At 40.0% G+C, this 17,704-nt stretch overlaps 2 protein-coding genes across 2 annotated transcripts; both read left to right on the top strand.

Moving 5' to 3' along the window:
• Positions 1-666: 666 nt before the first annotated feature.
• On the top strand, positions 667-8,795 carry LOC116528354 (interferon-induced protein with tetratricopeptide repeats 1). Its single transcript, XM_032245584.1, has 2 exons — positions 667-847; positions 7,032-8,795. Exons 1-2 carry the CDS (start codon positions 843-845, stop codon positions 8,461-8,463), a joined length of 1,437 nt encoding a protein of 478 aa, XP_032101475.1. The 5' UTR covers positions 667-842; the 3' UTR covers positions 8,464-8,795.
• A 4,043-nt stretch (positions 8,796-12,838) lies between these two features.
• Positions 12,839-17,366, top strand: IFIT5 (interferon induced protein with tetratricopeptide repeats 5). Its single transcript, XM_032245583.1, has 2 exons — positions 12,839-13,115; positions 15,189-17,366. Exons 1-2 carry the CDS (start codon positions 13,111-13,113, stop codon positions 16,630-16,632), a joined length of 1,449 nt encoding a protein of 482 aa, XP_032101474.1. The 5' UTR covers positions 12,839-13,110; the 3' UTR covers positions 16,633-17,366.
• Positions 17,367-17,704: the final 338 nt, after the last annotated feature.

Below are 17,704 nucleotides of genomic sequence, written 5' to 3'. Positions count from 1 at the left end.
TTCCACCCTCTATAATTTCATCTCCATCCCAACCAATCAACAGCAAACCTACCCACCCCCACCCCCACCCCCAACCCCCGAGCTTTGGAGGAGATGATTTAAGTACTAACTCCCTCTCCAGCCTCCTGTCTATTAAACTTTTTCTTTATGCAATGGGCAGGAAGAATCCCTTACACAATTACAAGAGAATGGCAGTAAATTTAGGCTAAGATTCCTGTTCAGAGACTTACAGAATTTCATATCATGAAATGAACAATCTCTGGTGCCAGATGAGCAAAATGCAGCTGGGGTTGCATTACTTTTGAAAGTTCACGTGCCCAATTTTCATTTACAGAATTTCATATCATGAAATGAACAATCTCTGGTGCCAGATGAGCAAAATGCAGCTGGGGTTGCATTACTTTTGAAAGTTCACGTGCCCAATTTTCATAGGTCTCCTGCTCTAGGTTCAGTGGACTCTGCACTAACATCTCCTAGCTTCCAGCTTTCTGCAAGATCTGGAGAGAGAAATTAGCACATCAGTAAGACAGATTTCACCAGCCTCCTTTCAGTTATTTTATCAACAGAGAACAAAGAAATCAATCACTGTTCAAATTTCATTTCCACGCCCCCTGCAGGAATTCACTAGCTTTAGTTTCACTTTCTACTTTCCGTTTCCCTCACGGTTTCCAGTTTGCAGGGACACACCCAGAGCTTACACCATTTGTTGTTGTTTGGCTCCCTTATATAACCCTGTCTTGGGGTTTGAACTTCACTGAAAATCCGCAAGACAGAATAGCCGGATCTCAGAGGAACCTGGCTAATCAAAACACTGCAGAACGGCTACCTACTTCACAGCAATCATGAGGTAAGGATTTCTTTGCTTCTCTGCCATAATGTCTAAAGTTGTTGAAAAAATGGTAATTAAATTCAATTTTAACGGGTTTGATCTCAGTGAGGTCAGGTTTTCTAATTTCTCAATTTGAGTATTTGCTTATGGACTGAATGTGTGCACGCATGTGTGTGCACATTCACACATACATTATTGAATTAATGGATTTTTATTTTTGTTAGCATGAACTTGAGGAAGCTTACTTCATGCTATAGCCCAATGAAGGGGAAGGAAAAGGGAAAAGTTTTCCAGGAAGGGAGAAAAATGATCCCAATCTCAGAGACTCGATCTCAAAAAAAAAAAAAAAAAACATTACTTGATACTAATTTGTAAATTTCCCCCTCAGTGCTCCAGTGGGCAAAATTTTGAAGGAGTAAAAATTCCAGAAAATGCACATTACAGGCCTATGATCAACCTTCCTTTGTAAACAGATGCAGTTGGTAGTGATAATTTAAATAATAACAATAATAAATGTTATAGTAGTTATCACTTCCTGAATGCTTATTAAGTGCTAGCCTGGCTTCTAAAAGTATTATGTAAATTATTGCATTTAATTTTCAAAAGATCCTTATGAGGCAGGTACTTATACAGTCATGCATCGCGTAACAATGGGGATACACTCTGAGAAATTTAGTTGTTAGGCAATTTCATCATTTTGCAAACATCAAACCTAGACGGTATAACCTACTACACACCGAGGCTATAAACCTGAGCAGCATGTTACTGTACTGAATCCTGTAGGCAGTTGCAACACAATGGCAATTATTTGTTTATCTAAACATATTTAAACATAGAAATGGTACAGTACAAATATGGTATTAAAATCTTACAGGACCACCACCAGATATGTGGTCCTTCATGGACTAAAATATAATTATGCAGAGCATGGCTGTATGATCCTGATTTTGCAATAAGGAATCTTAGATTTAGAAATGTTAAGATCACACAGACAATAAGTGGTAGCTTTGAGATATGGACCATGATCTCTCATTCAATATTTCATCAAACCATTAAATCAATGTGCCAATGGGGGCTCATGAGATTATTTCAGATGGCAAATTAATTTGCTTTTATGTTTTTCTGCTTTTGTTTATGTCAACATGTACTACAGAAAAAAATACATATATATATATATTTATGTATATATAATTTGTAGAATTTTATTCAGGTTAGCAATGTGGTTTTTTTTTATTATGATAAAATACATGTAAAATAAAATTTACCATTTTAATTACTATAAAGTATACAATTTAGTAGTATTTAGAATATTCATGATACTACTCTGCAATCATCATCACTATCTAGTTCAAGAATATTTTTCTCACTATGTGGAGAAACTTCATACCCATTAAGTAGTTTCTCTCTACTCACCCCTTTCCCCAGTCCCCAGCAACTGTTAATCTGCTTTCTGTCTCTATGAATTTGCCTATTGTGGATATTTCATATAAATGGAAACACATACTATGTGGCTATATTGAATTCTTATAATTTTATATTTCCTAAGCATCAATTTTTTAATATTAAGTCGAACTTTCTCATACCAGAAGCAGGGTTCAGTCGCCCTGGACACAGTTTCTCGTTCTCCACCTTTTTCCAATTCCTCAATGTGACTGATCCAGATATCACTTTCCTATAGCATAGCAGGGTATGACCTATTTGATTTGCCCCACTGACCCCACCCTGACCTCACATGGACCAGGCGGATGTGCTAGTGCTATAGTGACCATGTCTCAGTCACAGCATGACCCCTTGGCAAAACTTCCACCTGCTTGCTTTAAACCCACCAATTAGAACTCTCCGCAGAAAACTCACCTAGGTAATGCCCTGGCCTCCCATAAAGGCTTGGGCCCACATTCCCCACTTGCTTGTTGAGCATGCATCTCCTCAGTGGCTCCCCCTTTCCCATCGGCCCTGCAAGGCATATTGCCCTCCTCTCTCTGGATCTGTAAGTAGTAAGCTGCTTCTGTTATTTCACATGCTTTTTTTTTCAGTTGCCTCCTTTGTATCTCACCTGACCAACACACTCAAACCCAATTTCTTTCCAGGTCATGGCTTTCCAAGAGAGTGGCTATCTTGGTAGACATAAACTAAACACAGGTCAGGCAAGAGCCACAAGGGCATCTGCCAGGTATAAACAAGTTTCCTATAAGAGGGAGCACCTAGACATAGATCACACACTTAGGCATTAGGCTGTTCATCAAAATAATTATCCCAATAAAGGCACATTGTAAATATCCATGGCCAAATATCCTGGAGCTCTTTCAAGGCAGGACTGTAGATTGCAGCCACTCTCATGAGAAAGACCTCAAGACCAAATTAGGAAAGAAAAAAAAAAAACTACAACAGTGACCTTTTGGATCAGTTTTTCTCATTTAGTGTAGTGTTGTCAAAGTTTATCCATGTTGTGTCATGTATCAGTACTTCATTCCTTTTTATGGCTACATAATATTCCACTTCATATATTACATTTTTCTGTCCATCAGTTGATGAATATTTGACTTGTTTCCATTTTTTGGCTATTATGAGTAGTGCTGCTGTGAACATCTGTGTGCAAGTTTTTGTTTGAATGCCTGTTTTTAATTATTTCAAATATATATCCAGGTGTGGAACATACCCAGAAATGTATACCTAGGAGTGTGTCATATGATAATACTACATTTAACTTATTAAGGGACCACCACATTGTTTTTCACAGCAGCTGCATCATTTTACATTCCCACCAGCAATGTATGAGGGTTTCAATTTCTCCTCATCCTTGTTGTCTTAGTTCTTTTTGTGTTGCTATAGAAGAATACCTAAGGCTGGGCAGTTTATCAAGAAAAGAGGTTTATTTAGCTCACAGTTCTGCAGGCTATACAAGAAGCATGGTGATGACATCTTCTGAGCTTCTGGTGAGGGCTTTGGTGCTATGTCAAAACACGCTGGAGAAGGTCAAAGCGGCAGCATATGCAAAGAGGGACTAAACCCAGGAGGCATCCTGGTGTTATAACAACCTATACTCGAAGGACTAATCCATTCCCCTAAGAAAAAATCCAGTGTCATGAGAATTAGAATTTACTCACTACTACTAGAATGGCACCAGGTCATTCATGAGAGATCTACCTCTATGACCCAAACACATCACACTAGGCCCTACCTCCAAAATTGTGACACTAGAGATCAAATTTCAGTAGGAGATTTGGTGGGGACAATTGAACTGTATCCAAACCAGAGCACTTGTCAACACTTGTTCACTTATTTTCCTTTTTTAAAATTATTATTATAGCCAACTTACTGGGTAAAAAGTGACAAGGTTTTGGTTAGCGTTTTTCTAGTGCCTAATGATGTTGAGCATCTTTTCATGCGTTTGCTAGTGCTTTGTGATTCTTTTTGGAGAATTATCTACTCATGTCCTTTTCCCATTTTTAAGTTGGGTTGCATGTCTTTTTGTTGATCAGCTATAAGTGTACTTACATATATTTCTCCATACATGAGTAATTATAGACAAATATATAAGGATTTGGCTCTTCAGAAAATAAAAAATAGGGTCATGTTTCAGACACTTCTTTACAATTCACTTTTCTTGATTAACTGTACATTATGAAAGTTCTTCCAACTCAACTAGTTTTGATCTAATTCATGCAGTCTAGTGGCTACATAATATTCTATGGTATAGATATTCCGTAATTTATTTAACCATTCTCTATTAATATTTCCAGTTTGTTGCTAATATATACAGTGTTGGTAATGAATATTCTTGAGCATATATCCTTATGTACTGGTGGTTTTTTTCTGGGAGATAGATTCCAAGGAGTGGAATTACTTTGTTGAAGGAAATGTATTTTTTCAATTTTAATGACTATCATCAGATTGATCTTGAAGACCATAATAATTCATGGCTTCAGAAATTGTATCCTCATCCATTTAAACTCTTGCCAATCTGAGTGGAATAAAGTTGTAAATTATTACGTCTTTAATTTGCATTTCTCTAATGGCTAGAGGCTTAGAGCATCTATTTTCTTTTTATAGAGACAGGGTCTTGCCATGTTGCCCAGACTGATCTTAAATGTCTGGCCTCAAGCAACTCTCTTGCCTTGGCCTCCCAAAGTGCTAGGATTATAGGCATGAGCCACTGTGCCCATCCAGAGCATATTTTTTCATGTTTATTAGTCATTTATATTTGCTCTTCTACAAATTATCTATTCATATCCATTTCTGTTTTTCTGTTGAACTATACCAATTTGCAAAAAAACTTTATATATCATAGATGAGAATCTTCTCCGTATTACAAACATTTTCCACATTTTTATTTACCTTGTTTACAGCATCTTTGCCATAAGTAAATCATACATTGTTTTATTATGGTAAAATATATATAACATAAAATTGACCATTTTAACCATTTTTAAGTGTACAGTTCTATGACATTAAATACATTTACTTTATTATGCAACTATGACCACCATCCATCTCCAGAAATTTTTCATCTTCCTAAACTGAAACTCTGTACTCATTAAACAATAATTTCCTATTCTCTCCTCTCCCAGTGTTGGGGATTGGTCAGAGTGGTGGGAAAAACTATAGGGAAAGTATGCAAACCTTCTGAAAGGCTGGAAGGTTCTGCAGAGCCCCAGGGGAGAATAGCTGAAGGCATCTGTTCTATAACCCTGAGGCAGAGGGCAAGGAGTAGGCTCAAAGGAGTGTAGGGGAATTTATCTTAAACAGGCTTGTCTACTTATATTCACCAGGAACTGACCATTGATCATCCGCAAACCTGTTCGTTCCCTGAAAGTGGAACAATAAATGTTAATTACCTACAGGTTGTGATGGCTCCAGGTTTTTGGCATTGCGCCTGCACTGAACAAAAGCAAGCAGCTCCAGCTTCTCAGGGCTGTTCTCTGGCCATTAGAGCCAGGCATTAGAGCCTAGCTGCTCTTACACTGCATACCTGTGTCTGAGTACTCATTTCATCCATCAGCCAGGGTCTGTGGGACAGACCCAAAACCCCAGTCCCTGGTAATCACTATTCTGCTTCCTGTCTTTATGAAAGTGGCTACTCTAGGTGTCTTAAATAAATTGAATCATACAGTATTGTCCTTTTGTGACTGGCTTATTTCACTTGGCATAATATCTTCAAGATTTATCCATGTAGTAACATGTATCAGAATGTCTTTTCCTTTTTAAGGCTGAATATTCCATTGTATGTATATACCACATTTTGTTTATCCATTCATCCATTAATGGACACTTACGTTGCTCCTACCTTTTGCTATGTGAATAATGGTGCTATGAATATGGTCATATAAATATCTGCTTGAGTTCCTGCTTTTGGGTATAAAACCAAAAGCGGAATTGCTGGATCAAATGGTAATTCTATGGTTAATTTTTCTGAGGAATTACCATAACATTTTTCGCAGCACTTGCCTCTTTTTACATTCTTACTAGCAGTGCACAAGTGTTTCAGTTTCTCTACATCCTCACCAATATTTGTGGTCTCATAGGTTTACTCATGTGAAAAAATGTCATAGCACTATACAAAAGCATTGTTGTACCAACATCAATTTTCTAGTTTTGAACTTCTGTATTATAGTTGTGTAAGATATAATCATTGCAGAAATTGAAGGATACACTGGATCTCTGTACTGCCTTTGCAACTTTCCGTGAATCTATAATTATTTTCAAGTTAAAAAAAAAAACCGTGATCAAATATTATCTTTTTCATGTGGTCTTAATTTGTTGCATTACATGCAGAGTAAGGTTCTAAAGTCAGTGTTTCCTAAGGCTCTGCATTTCTAACTGACCTCTGTCCTAATTATCTTAATATTAAAATAAGAAACTCTTATACTCTTATATAGCATATAATATGCTCTAAATGCTTTACACATATAAGTTTATTAATCCTCACCAAAGCCAATGTGATAAATACTATCATTATCTCCATTTTACAAATGGGACTCTTAAGTACAGAATAGTTACTTGGCTGGAAACTGCTCTAGCCAGCATATGAAGCTAAGCAAACTACATCAACTGTCCATAAATAACTTAAGTACATGACCTTTAATGAAATCTAAGTAAATGTGATCCTTTCAAGAAGCAGCACTAAAATACAAGGTATTTTATCTGTTTTTTTTTCTTTTGGCTGTTCTTCACCTAACAAAGAAAATCTGTTTTGTTTTCACAGTACAAATGCTGATGATCATCAGGTCAAGGATAGTCTGGAGCAGTTGAGATGTCACTTTACATGGGAGATATCAGTTGAGGATGATGAAATACCCGATTTAGAAAACAGAGTCTTGGACCAGATTGAATTCCTAGACACCAAATACAATGTGGGAATACACAACCTACTAGCCTATGTGAAACACCTGAAAGACCAGAATGAGGAAGCCCTGGAGAGCTTAAAAGAAGCTGAAGACTTAATCCAGAAAGAACATGCCAACCAAGCAGATGTGAGAAGTCTGGTGACCTGGGGCAACTTTGCCTGGGTATATTACCACATGGGCAAACTGGCAGAAGCCCAGACTTACCTGGACAAGGTGGAAAACATTTGCAAGAAGTTTTCAAATCCCTTCCGCTATAGGATGGAATGTCCAGAAATAGACTGTGAGGAAGGATGGGCCTTGCTGAAGTGTGGAGGAAAGAATTATGAACGGGCCAAGGCCTGCTTTGAAAAGGCTCTTGAAGTGGACCCTGAAAACGCTGAATTCAGTGCTGGGTACGCAATCTCTACCTATCGCCTGGACGGCTTTAAATTTGCAACAAAAGATCACAAGCCATTTTCTTTGCTTCCCCTAAGGCAGGCTGTCCGTCTAAATCCAGACAATGGATATATTAAGGTTCTTCTTGCCCTGAAGCTTCAGGATGAAGGACAGGAAGCTGAAGGAGAAAAGTATGTTGAAGAAGCTCTGACCAGTATGTCTTCACAGACCTATGTCTTTCGATATGCAGCCAAGTTTTATCGAAGAAAAGGCTCTGTGGATAAAGCTCTTCAGCTCTTAAAAATGGCCTTGCAGGCAACACCCACTTCTGCCTTGCTGCATCACCAGATAGGGCTTTGCTACAAAGCACAAATGATCCAAATCAAGGAAGCTACAAAAGGGCAGCCTAGAGGGCAGAACAGAGAAAGGGTAGACAAAATGATAAGATCGGCCATATTTTATTTTGAATCTGCAGTGGAAAAAAAGCCCACATTTGAAGTGGCTCTTCTAGATCTGGCAAGAATGCATATAGAAGCGGGCAATCACAGGAAAGCTGAGGAAATTTTTCAAAAACTGTTACGCACGAACCCAGTAGTAGAAGAAACAATGCAAGACATACATTTGCACTATGGCCGCTTTCAGGAATATCAAAAGAAATCTGAGGTCAATGCAATTATCCATTATTTAAAAGCTATAAAAATAGAACAGGCATCATTAGCAAGGGATAAAAGTATCTATTCTTTGAAGAAATTGGTTTTAAGGAAACTTCAGAGAAATGCATTAGACCTGGAAAGCTTGAGCCTCCTCGGGTTTGTGTACAAATTGAAAGGAAAAATGAATGAAGCCCTGGAGTACTATGAGCAGGCCCTGAGACTGGCTGCTGACTTTGAGAACTCTGTGGGACAAGGTCCTTAGGCACCCAAATATCAGCCACTTTCACATTTCATTTGTTTTTATGCTAACATGTACTAATCATCTTTTCTGCTTACTCTTTTCAGAAACATTATAATTCACTGTAATGATGTAATTCTTGAACAATTACTCAAATCTAATAAAATATTAGTTGCATTCAACAATTAGTGAAACAGAATGTGTGTGTGCATGTAGGAAAGAGAAACCATTTGTATGAGTGCTATTTAGTAGAGAAAAATATTAGGTAACTCTGTAGGAAATAAAATACTGGACTTAATTAAACTAAATGTTTGATTCATTCATTTTATTGTGAAATAAAATTCTTAGCTCCTTTACGAACGGAACAGACCCGCTCTTCTTGCTGGGGTCAAGGAGACCCCAGAAACCTTAAAAACTAAGTTTCCCAACCATGACAAGATGAGAGATCAGTCACACCTCTTTATTTTCCCTCCCTTGCTAACTGCCATTGGACTTTTTTCCCTGAGTTAAACAGAAATCCCTGGAAAGCAAAGAACAGAAGACTCACTCCTTGGCTGACTCTACCTAGCGCCATAGCCAGACTCTGCTCCCCTCTCACGGTTTCCACAAGACAACTCACCAGCCTTCCCTCCTAATAAGTGACCACCTCCCACAGACTGGTTCTGGCCAGTCCATGGAAGCTCACACAGGTTGCTTCTATGTCCTCTGTTTCACCTTTTGACATATAAAGCCTATTTTCCTGCATTATAATGTTAAGTCTCCACCACAAAGTGAACACAGAATGCATGTAATATACATGTTTGCATACCACTCTTGTGTGACTGCCCCTCATGAATATTCACAGCCCCCCACAGCCTGTTAAATGTGTATGTCTAAACAATCCATTAAGCATAAAACTTCTGTAATACCCTCCCTCTCTCCAAGTGCCTCCTTTTGGTCGCTGTGGGAGGCTCTGCTTCCCAGGCTACAGGTTGTGGAAGAAGAGCCTGCGGTGGCTCACGCCTGTAATCCCAACATTTCAGGAGGTCGAGGCAGGCACATCACCTGAACCAGGAGTTTATGAGCAGTCTGGGCAATCGCAAAACCAACCCTCTCTACAAAAAATGTAAAAACTTAGCTGGATGTAGTGGCATGCGCCTGTAGCTCCAGTTCCAGCTACTCAGGATTGCTGGAACCGGGGAGTTCGAGGCTGCAGTGAATCAAGATTGTGCCACTGCATTCCATTCTGGGTGATAGAACAAGACTCTGCCTCAAAAAAAAAAAGTTCTCTCCAAACGTATACAGCTCATGATTTTATATCAACACTATCAAGAAATAGCTTTCAGTGCAAGAAACCAAAAATATTGTAATAAACAGGCAAATATTCTTCCCAAACCTCATGCAGTTTACAATCTAGTGAGAGACACATAGCCATATACAGTCAATAAAGGTTAGCTTTCTTCATGAAGACATTTTAAGTTTAATTCAATGTTAAAGTGTTCCAAAGAGTTTATCTTGCTTTATACCATTTTATTTAAAGCACTATTTACTAAGTCATTTGCTGATATTAATCTAGTTAAATCAAGAAATATTACATGAAAGCATTGCTAAATAATCAGAGATTGTTGGTAACAATTACCTTTGATTATGAATAATCACATTTTATTGAAAGGCAATGCACAACAAATAATATTATAAGAAAGGAAAAGAAGCAGTGTTACTGATCTTTCATTCTTGTACATGTTTTAGGGAAGAATATATTAGTTTCCTGTAGTGGCTATAACAAATTCCACAAACTTGGTGACTCAAAATTTCACAGATTTATCGTCTTACAGTTCTGGAGGTCAGAAGTCAAATGGGTTTCAGTGAGCCAAAGTCAAGGTACTGATGCAGCTGCAATCCTCCAGAGGCTCTAGGTGGATGGTCTTTTCCAGCTTCCAGAGGCTGCCTGAATTCTTTCATCCATCTTCAAAATCAACAGTGTAGCATCCTCAAATCTCTCTCACTGCTTTCTTCACATCTCCTTCCCTCCTCTGACTCTTTTGCCTCTTTCTTCTAAGGACCCACCAGGTCCACCTGGATAATTAAGGAAAATCGCCCCATCCCCAAATCCTTGATTTAATAAATCTGCAAAGTTTCTTTTGCTATGTAAAGTAACATGTTCACAGGTTCTGGGGATTTGGGCATGGATACCATTGGGGGGGCATTATTCTTACTACCACAGAGCACCCCAAGAAAATCCCCAAATTTGGGGCTCCCAACACATTTTGCTTCAATCATGTAATATTTTTACTCCTTCCAATAGATATTGATTTCATCCATTGTCCTTAAGAAGGTAGGAAAGAGATTATGGCACATCTCAAATTAAATGCTAAATTTTCGCTGGAAATACATTTTTTCTTCAACTTTATTATTTATTTTTTTTTTTATTTTTATTTTTTGAGACGGAGTCTAGCTCAGTTGCTCAGGCTGGAGTGCAGTGGTGCCATCTTGGCTCACTGCAACCTCCGCCTCCCGGGATCAAGCAATTCTCCAGCCTCAGTCCCCCTAGTAGCTGGGACTACAGGTGCATGCCACCACACCCAGCTAATTTTTGTGTTTTTAGTAGAGATGGGGTTTCACCATGTTGGTCAGGCTGGTTTTGAACTTCTGACCTTGTGATCCATCTGCCTCAGCCTCTCAAAGTGCTGGGATTACAGGCATGAGCCACCGCGACCAGGCCAACTTTTATTTTAAATTCAGGGGTACATGTGCGGGATGTTCAGGTTTGTTACATGGGTAAACGTGTGCCATGGTGGTTTGCTGCACAGATTATCCCATCACCTAAGTATTAAGCTCAGCATCCCTTAGCTATACTTCCTGATGCTCTCCCTTCCACCCACCCCCCACCTCCAACAAGCCCTAGTGTGTGTTGCTCCCCACTGTGTCCGTGTGTTCTTATCATTCGGCTCCCACTTATAAGCAAGAACGTGCAGCGTTAGGTTTTCTGTTCCTGGGTTAGTTTGCTGAGGATAATCATTGGAAATACTTGCTCTGTATTTAGATTTTATAAAATTTGCAACTTAAAAAAAGTAGATTCGTGCACCTAAGTTTTTTCCAAATATTCTTTAAAGTTTTCTATTAACTTATCAGTTTCTGAATTTATATTAAATTAAAATTTCAGGTCCTTAATAGCCACATGTGACCAGCAGTTTCTGTATAAGACAGTACAACTGTTAAAAGTGGTCGCCTTAAATGAGGCACTTGCCACAGGCACTAAGTCTTAGGAGGTGGGGTACCAGAAGCTCAGTGATCAAGGTAGACAATATTTCAATGCAATATGTTTTTAAAAATACAAAATCAGGCCAGGAATGGTGGCTCAGGTCTGTAATCCCAGCACTTTGGGAGGCCAAGGCGGGCAGATCTCTTGAGCCTACGTGTTGGAGACCAGCCTGGGCAACATGGCAAAACCCCGTCTCCACAAGAAATAAAATAACTAGCAGGACGTGGGTGGTGCACGCCTGCGGCCCCAGCCACTCAGAAAGCTGAGGTGGGAGATTGCTTGAGCTTTGGAGTTTGAGGCTGCAGTGAGCTGTGATCTCACCACTGCACTCCAAACTGGGTGAAAGAGTAAGACTCTGTCTCAAAACAACAACAACAACAACAAAATCCAAACCAATGCAAAACATGAATTATGGACAGGCTATTGAGGTTTTGAATACAGACATTAACTCAATAAGGGTAAGGCCCGTGTCTGTTTTCTTTGTTATATTGACAGTACTTTTAACAAAGTCTGGCTTTTACAGTTGTTCCCCAAAATCTGCCGAATGAATTCATTAAACAAAATGTTTAATGTATGGCTGCATGACATTTTCTGCCTAGATTCCCAATACCACTCTCACTTTTATTGGGTCCTTATTATACAAAGCACCCTTGGCAAAGGTAGGGAAGAGAAGCACTCTCTTACAATTGTGGCTAGGAGTGGATTTTTAAAGCTATTTGGCAATATCCGTCCAAACTTAAAATGTATATAGATTTTAGTTCCAAATTTCTCTAGATTACACCCAACAGAAATAACAGCACAGATGTATAGCATTGCAGTGTTGCTTATTGAATCAAAAGACTGGAGTAGAAGCAGGGACTTCAGTTTCCGTCTGTAATCCCAGAACCTTGGTTGGCAGAGGCGGATCGCTTAAGATCAGGACTAGGTGACAGAATGAGACCCTGACTCAAAAACAAACAGCTAAGCGGGCAGCACGCGAGCTCAGCGGACTCAAAGAGTCAGATAAGAGCCGAGACCAAGAAGGGCATGGGCCCCGCTGCAAATTCACCTCCAAAAAGACCCTGGACTCCGCAAACGTCTGGCCGCAGCTCTTGAGGTCTTCCATTAAGCTTCGGTTTCTGAAGCTTCCATTAAGTTTCCATTTCTTAAGTTTCGGTTTCTGAAGCTTCCATTAAGTTTCGATTTCTTAAGTTTCGGTTTCTGAGCGCTCGGGCATCAGATTCCTTTTCCAGTTACCTATTCCTGCTGGGGTCCCTCCTCTAACAAAGACGCGCCGCCCGGCCGAGTCCCAGTGCTGCCGACGCCTGGCTGGCGCGCGCACGCGCACACGCCAGCCCGCCCGCCAGCAGCGCGGCTGCCCGCGGTCCCCGGTGCTGAAGAGAGAGCGCGAGGGACCCCGCCGCCCGGACGGCCTGCGGAGCTCTGCCATCATGAGGTAAGGGCTTTCCACCGCTTCTCCTCCCAAGCCTTGCGTCGGCCTTTGTTTCAAACTGGGCTTCTTTCATTCATTTCCAGCGCAGTGCTGCGGCCTCTTCAGGGGCCGAACCCCCAGCGCGCGGCAGCCAGGCATCTGCGTTGGGGACCCCGTCCCCCGGGCGCTCTGACCTGGCCCGCGGCGTCTGAGGTCGGGCCTGCCGGGGAGGGTGGCCGAGCGGATGCTTCCCCGGAGTCCCGTCCCTCCCGAGCGCCTGAGGAGGCCGATGAGGGAGGAGGACCAGGCGATGCTCCCCGGGAGCCTACCCCATCCCTGGCGTCTGCGGTCGGGACCGTCGGGGCGTGTGCCGGGCGACGTCCCCCGGGAGGCCTCTCCAACCCGCACTACCCAACGGCTCTCCTAGGCAGCGGCATCGGTAACCGTGCTGGGCCCGCGGCCGCCGCCTCCGGGAAACTCGTCAGTCTGCAGAACCCCCCAGAGAGGTTCCGGGGGCGGCTGGGACGTGACACCGGCCTCCTTGGCCCTGTCGCGTGCCTCTCCTTCCAGCTGCCATTCCCTCCGTGTGTCACACGCGGTTTCGCCGCAGCCCTCCAGGGGTCACATTCGCCAGCCACTGCCATTTTGCCTTTCTGATTCCTGGGTCTGAGTTCCTCCCTTACGCCGAGCTACCTCTGTACCACGCAAAGATTGTTATCCTCCCACCCAATCCGCTATTTTATGAGGATTTCTTTATCTGTCTCCTTTACTGATTCAGCATGATGGCGTCCTTTTCTTAATCATTTTGTATCCCCAGGGGCTAGCACCCGGCCCTGCGTGTGGTTAGTGAACCTTCTGCATTTAATGAGTTCAGGAATGAGAGGTTAAGTTCTTGGGCTCTAAAAGCATATAGTCCCTGGTTCTAAATTCCGACTAAGCTCCTACTACTTGAGTGACCCCAAAAGTTTCTTAAACTCTATGAGTCTGTTCCTTATCTGTAAAAATTAATAGTGTCCATCTCTTGGGACTGTGGAAAAGGACAATAATAAATCCTATCAATTGACTGCTTAGCACGTAATACGTGCATAATAAATGTTAACTATTCTCATAAGTTAAAAATGTTTAAGAGCCACACATCTAACATTTGTAAGAAAGGAGAATGATATCAGCAAGGGGCTTGGAAAAAACTACCAGATAAAGGGGGTGATGTGCACTCTACATGTGCAGGACGGGGAGGAACACGGCTTAGCCCCACTGGGGACTGTCCCCCAAGGACAATGAAAGAATGCTTCTTCCTAGCAAAAGAACAGAATTACGACAGATAAATGTTACCTCTTCTGGTACAATTCCTTCTCTCTTATCAGCTTCCCAGATACAAAGTTACAAAACTAAGTAGACAAAGTTTAAACAGTAAAAATTCTCACAGTGTCCAGTTGTACATAAATTCCAAAGAGCCTGGACAAACCACTTCAGTACCTGACTGAATGTCCCTTTGAGATCTTACAGCCACATTGATAATACCTGAGCAGCCCTCCTCATCCTCTTTGGGCTGGGCTGGTAGAGACCTTCAAAACAGGCAGATGTTTGTTTTACTCTATGACAGGCAGGGGGCTGGTAAGGCCATATTGTTGTGGATTTGACCAGGCTTTAAGGACATAGCATGTCTTGCTCATGTTTTTGCTACAGTTACACTAGAGAAAGGAACAATTACCAAGGAACAATTTTACCAGGTTTCCTAGTCAGGATCAGTACTCATAATACAAAAATGGAATTTTCATATTAACTACTGAATATGTATATATTTATTCCTAATTTTAAAGGGTTTACTGATTGCCAAAAGGAAAGAGATACATGTAATATAGAAAGCTCTGTCATCTCTCCAGAACTGTTTTTGCAATAAATAGTAAGAATTTAAATGAAATATTTCTAGGACATAACTGTTCATAGAAGAAGCTCTGGTATAAAGTTATGGGAACCTAGTGCTTTACCTGTAAAATCAAATAGGGATAAAATTGTTATGCAAAGATCAATGTTTAGGGTTTAGAAAATTATTTCTTGTATTTCTTCAAAAATTAAAAAGTATTTTATCTTTGACAGTGAAATTCCTAAGGACACCTTGAAGGCCATTCTGTTGGAATTAGAATGTCATTTTACATGGAATTTACTTAAGGAAGACATTGATCTGTTTGAAGTGGAAGATACAATTGGGCAACAGCTTGAATTTCTTACCACAAAATCTAGACTTGCTCTTTATAACCTATTGGCCTATGTGAAACACCTAAAAGGCCAAAATAAAGATGCCTTGGACTGCTTGGAACAAGCAGAAGAAATAATCCAGCGAGAACACTCGGACAAAGAAGAAGTACGAAGCTTGGTCACTTGGGGAAACTATGCCTGGGTGTGTTATCACATGGACCAGCTTGAAGAAGTTCAGAAGTATACAGGTAAGATAGGGAATGTCTGCAAGAAATTGTCCAGTCCGTCTATCTACAAGTTGGAGTGTCCTGAGATTGACTGTGAGAAAGGGTGGGCACTCTTGAAATTTGGAGGAAAATATTATCAAAAGGCTAAAGCAGCTTTTGAGAAGGCTCTGGAAGTAGAACCTGACAATCCAGAATTTAACATCGGCTATGCTATCACAGTGTATCGGCTGGATGATTCTGACAGAGAAGGGTCTGTAAAGAGCTTTTCTCTGGGGCCTTTGAGAAAGGCTGTTACCCTGAACCCAGATGACAGCTACATTAAGGTTTTTCTTGCACTGAAGCTTCAAGATGTACATGCAGAAGCTGAAGGGGAAAAGTATATTGAAGAAATCCTGGACCAAATATCATCCCAGCCTTATGTCCTTCGTTATGCAGCCAAATTCTATAGGAGAAAAAATTCCTGGGACAAGGCTCTCGAACTTTTAAAAAAGGCCTTGGAGGTGACACCAACTTCTTCTTTCCTGCATCACCAGATGGGACTTTGCTACAGAGCACAAATGATCCAAATCAAGAAGGCCACACGCAACAGACCTAAAGGAAAGGATAAGCTGAAGGTTGATGAACTGATTACATCTGCTATATTTCATTTCAAAGCAGCCATGGAACAAGACTCTATGTTTGCATTTGCCTACACAGACCTGGCCAACATGTATGCTGAAGGAGGCCAGTATAGCAATGCTGAGGACATTTTCCAGAAAGCCCTTTGTCTGGAGAACATAACTGATGATCACAAACATCAGATCCACTACCACTATGGCCGCTTTCAGGAATTTCACTGTAAATCAGAAAATACTGCTATCCATCATTATTTAGAAGCCTTAAAGGTCAAAGACAGATCACCCCTTCGCACCAAACTGACAAGTGCGCTGAAGAAATTGGCTACCAAGAGACTTTGTTACAATGCTTTAGATGTGCAGAGTTTAAGTGCCCTAGGGTTTGTTTATAAGCTGGAAGGAGAAAAGAGGCAAGCTGCTGAGTACTATAAGAAGGCACAAAAGATAGATCCAGAAAATGCAGAATTCCTTACTGCTCTCTGTGAGCTCCAACTTTCCATTTAAATACATACTGTAGGAAATTAGCTGTAAGCTTTTCCCTCCATTTTGGGTTCTTCTATTTTTTAATTGTTTTAATCCATTGTTTATTATAGAGTTAATATTTATTGAACAGTTATTGTGTACAATGCATTGTGCTAAAAATTTTATATGCATTATGATGAACCTTGTACTTTCTTCTTTTTTCTTTTTAACTAAAATACTATAATCCATTGAGAAATAGCAATATTCTAGCTGTTGTAACTTTTTAACATGGTATGGCCATTATTATGGTGCTCTTTATCTGTGCTTTTCATAATACTTTGCAGATTAAGTTTTGGCAAATTTCTCATATTATGTAGTAAGTATAATCCTACATAAACCTTTGATACCTAGATCAGGAACACTCAGATGTACAAAATTATTTATTAATACTTAAGCTCTTAACTATGTAGTTTGCAAAAGACAGCACGTTTTAGTTAGAGATGATTTGACTTTGGTAAGGATATTTAACCATCAATCTATTAGTCACCTAAAATATCTTTTTTGTTGGAAAAAAAGTTTATAACAAAAAAGTTTGTTATCTCTAGTGACTTCAATAAAAAAAAAAAAAAACTAGAAGAGGAGAAAAAATATTTTCTCAAATTTTAAATCTGTAACTTCAGAGATTCAATCCCCAAATGTTTATTAAGTAGCTAGAAATAATTAAGTGGAAAAAAATGAATAATGGAAAATAGTCTCAAGTTGTTCTGGTTTTGGTTTTTTTTTAACTAAAAAATTTGCACTGAATTTAGATGCAATTAATTTTATTCCTTCCAACTAAAATTACAATACTTTTAGGTTAAAATTATTGAGATATAAAGCAGCCATTGGGAAATTGGAGAAATGATAAACCAATGGAAAAAGGAGATGTCCCTAACCTACATCCCTAGATTATCAAGATTTCAGTGTACCAGTTTTGAATCTGTTCTGAATAGAGTTTTTATACCCTCAGTTCTGGCCTTTGGCTATTTTAGCAAATCAAAGTGACTTCTATGAAGCTTTTTTTTTTAAATGTGAAATTTTCAGAGTTTTTTTCATGTAGATTCTCTAGGAAGAG

The sequence above is a fragment of the Sapajus apella genome, unplaced genomic scaffold (assembly GCF_009761245.1).
Source record: "Sapajus apella isolate SASKATOON/1434 unplaced genomic scaffold, GSC_monkey_1.0 scaffold58, whole genome shotgun sequence".
In the NCBI taxonomy this organism is placed as follows: Eukaryota; Metazoa; Chordata; class Mammalia; order Primates; family Cebidae; genus Sapajus; species Sapajus apella.
Note: the sequence above shows the minus strand (reverse complement) of the source record. Positions and strands in the feature narration are given on the sequence as shown.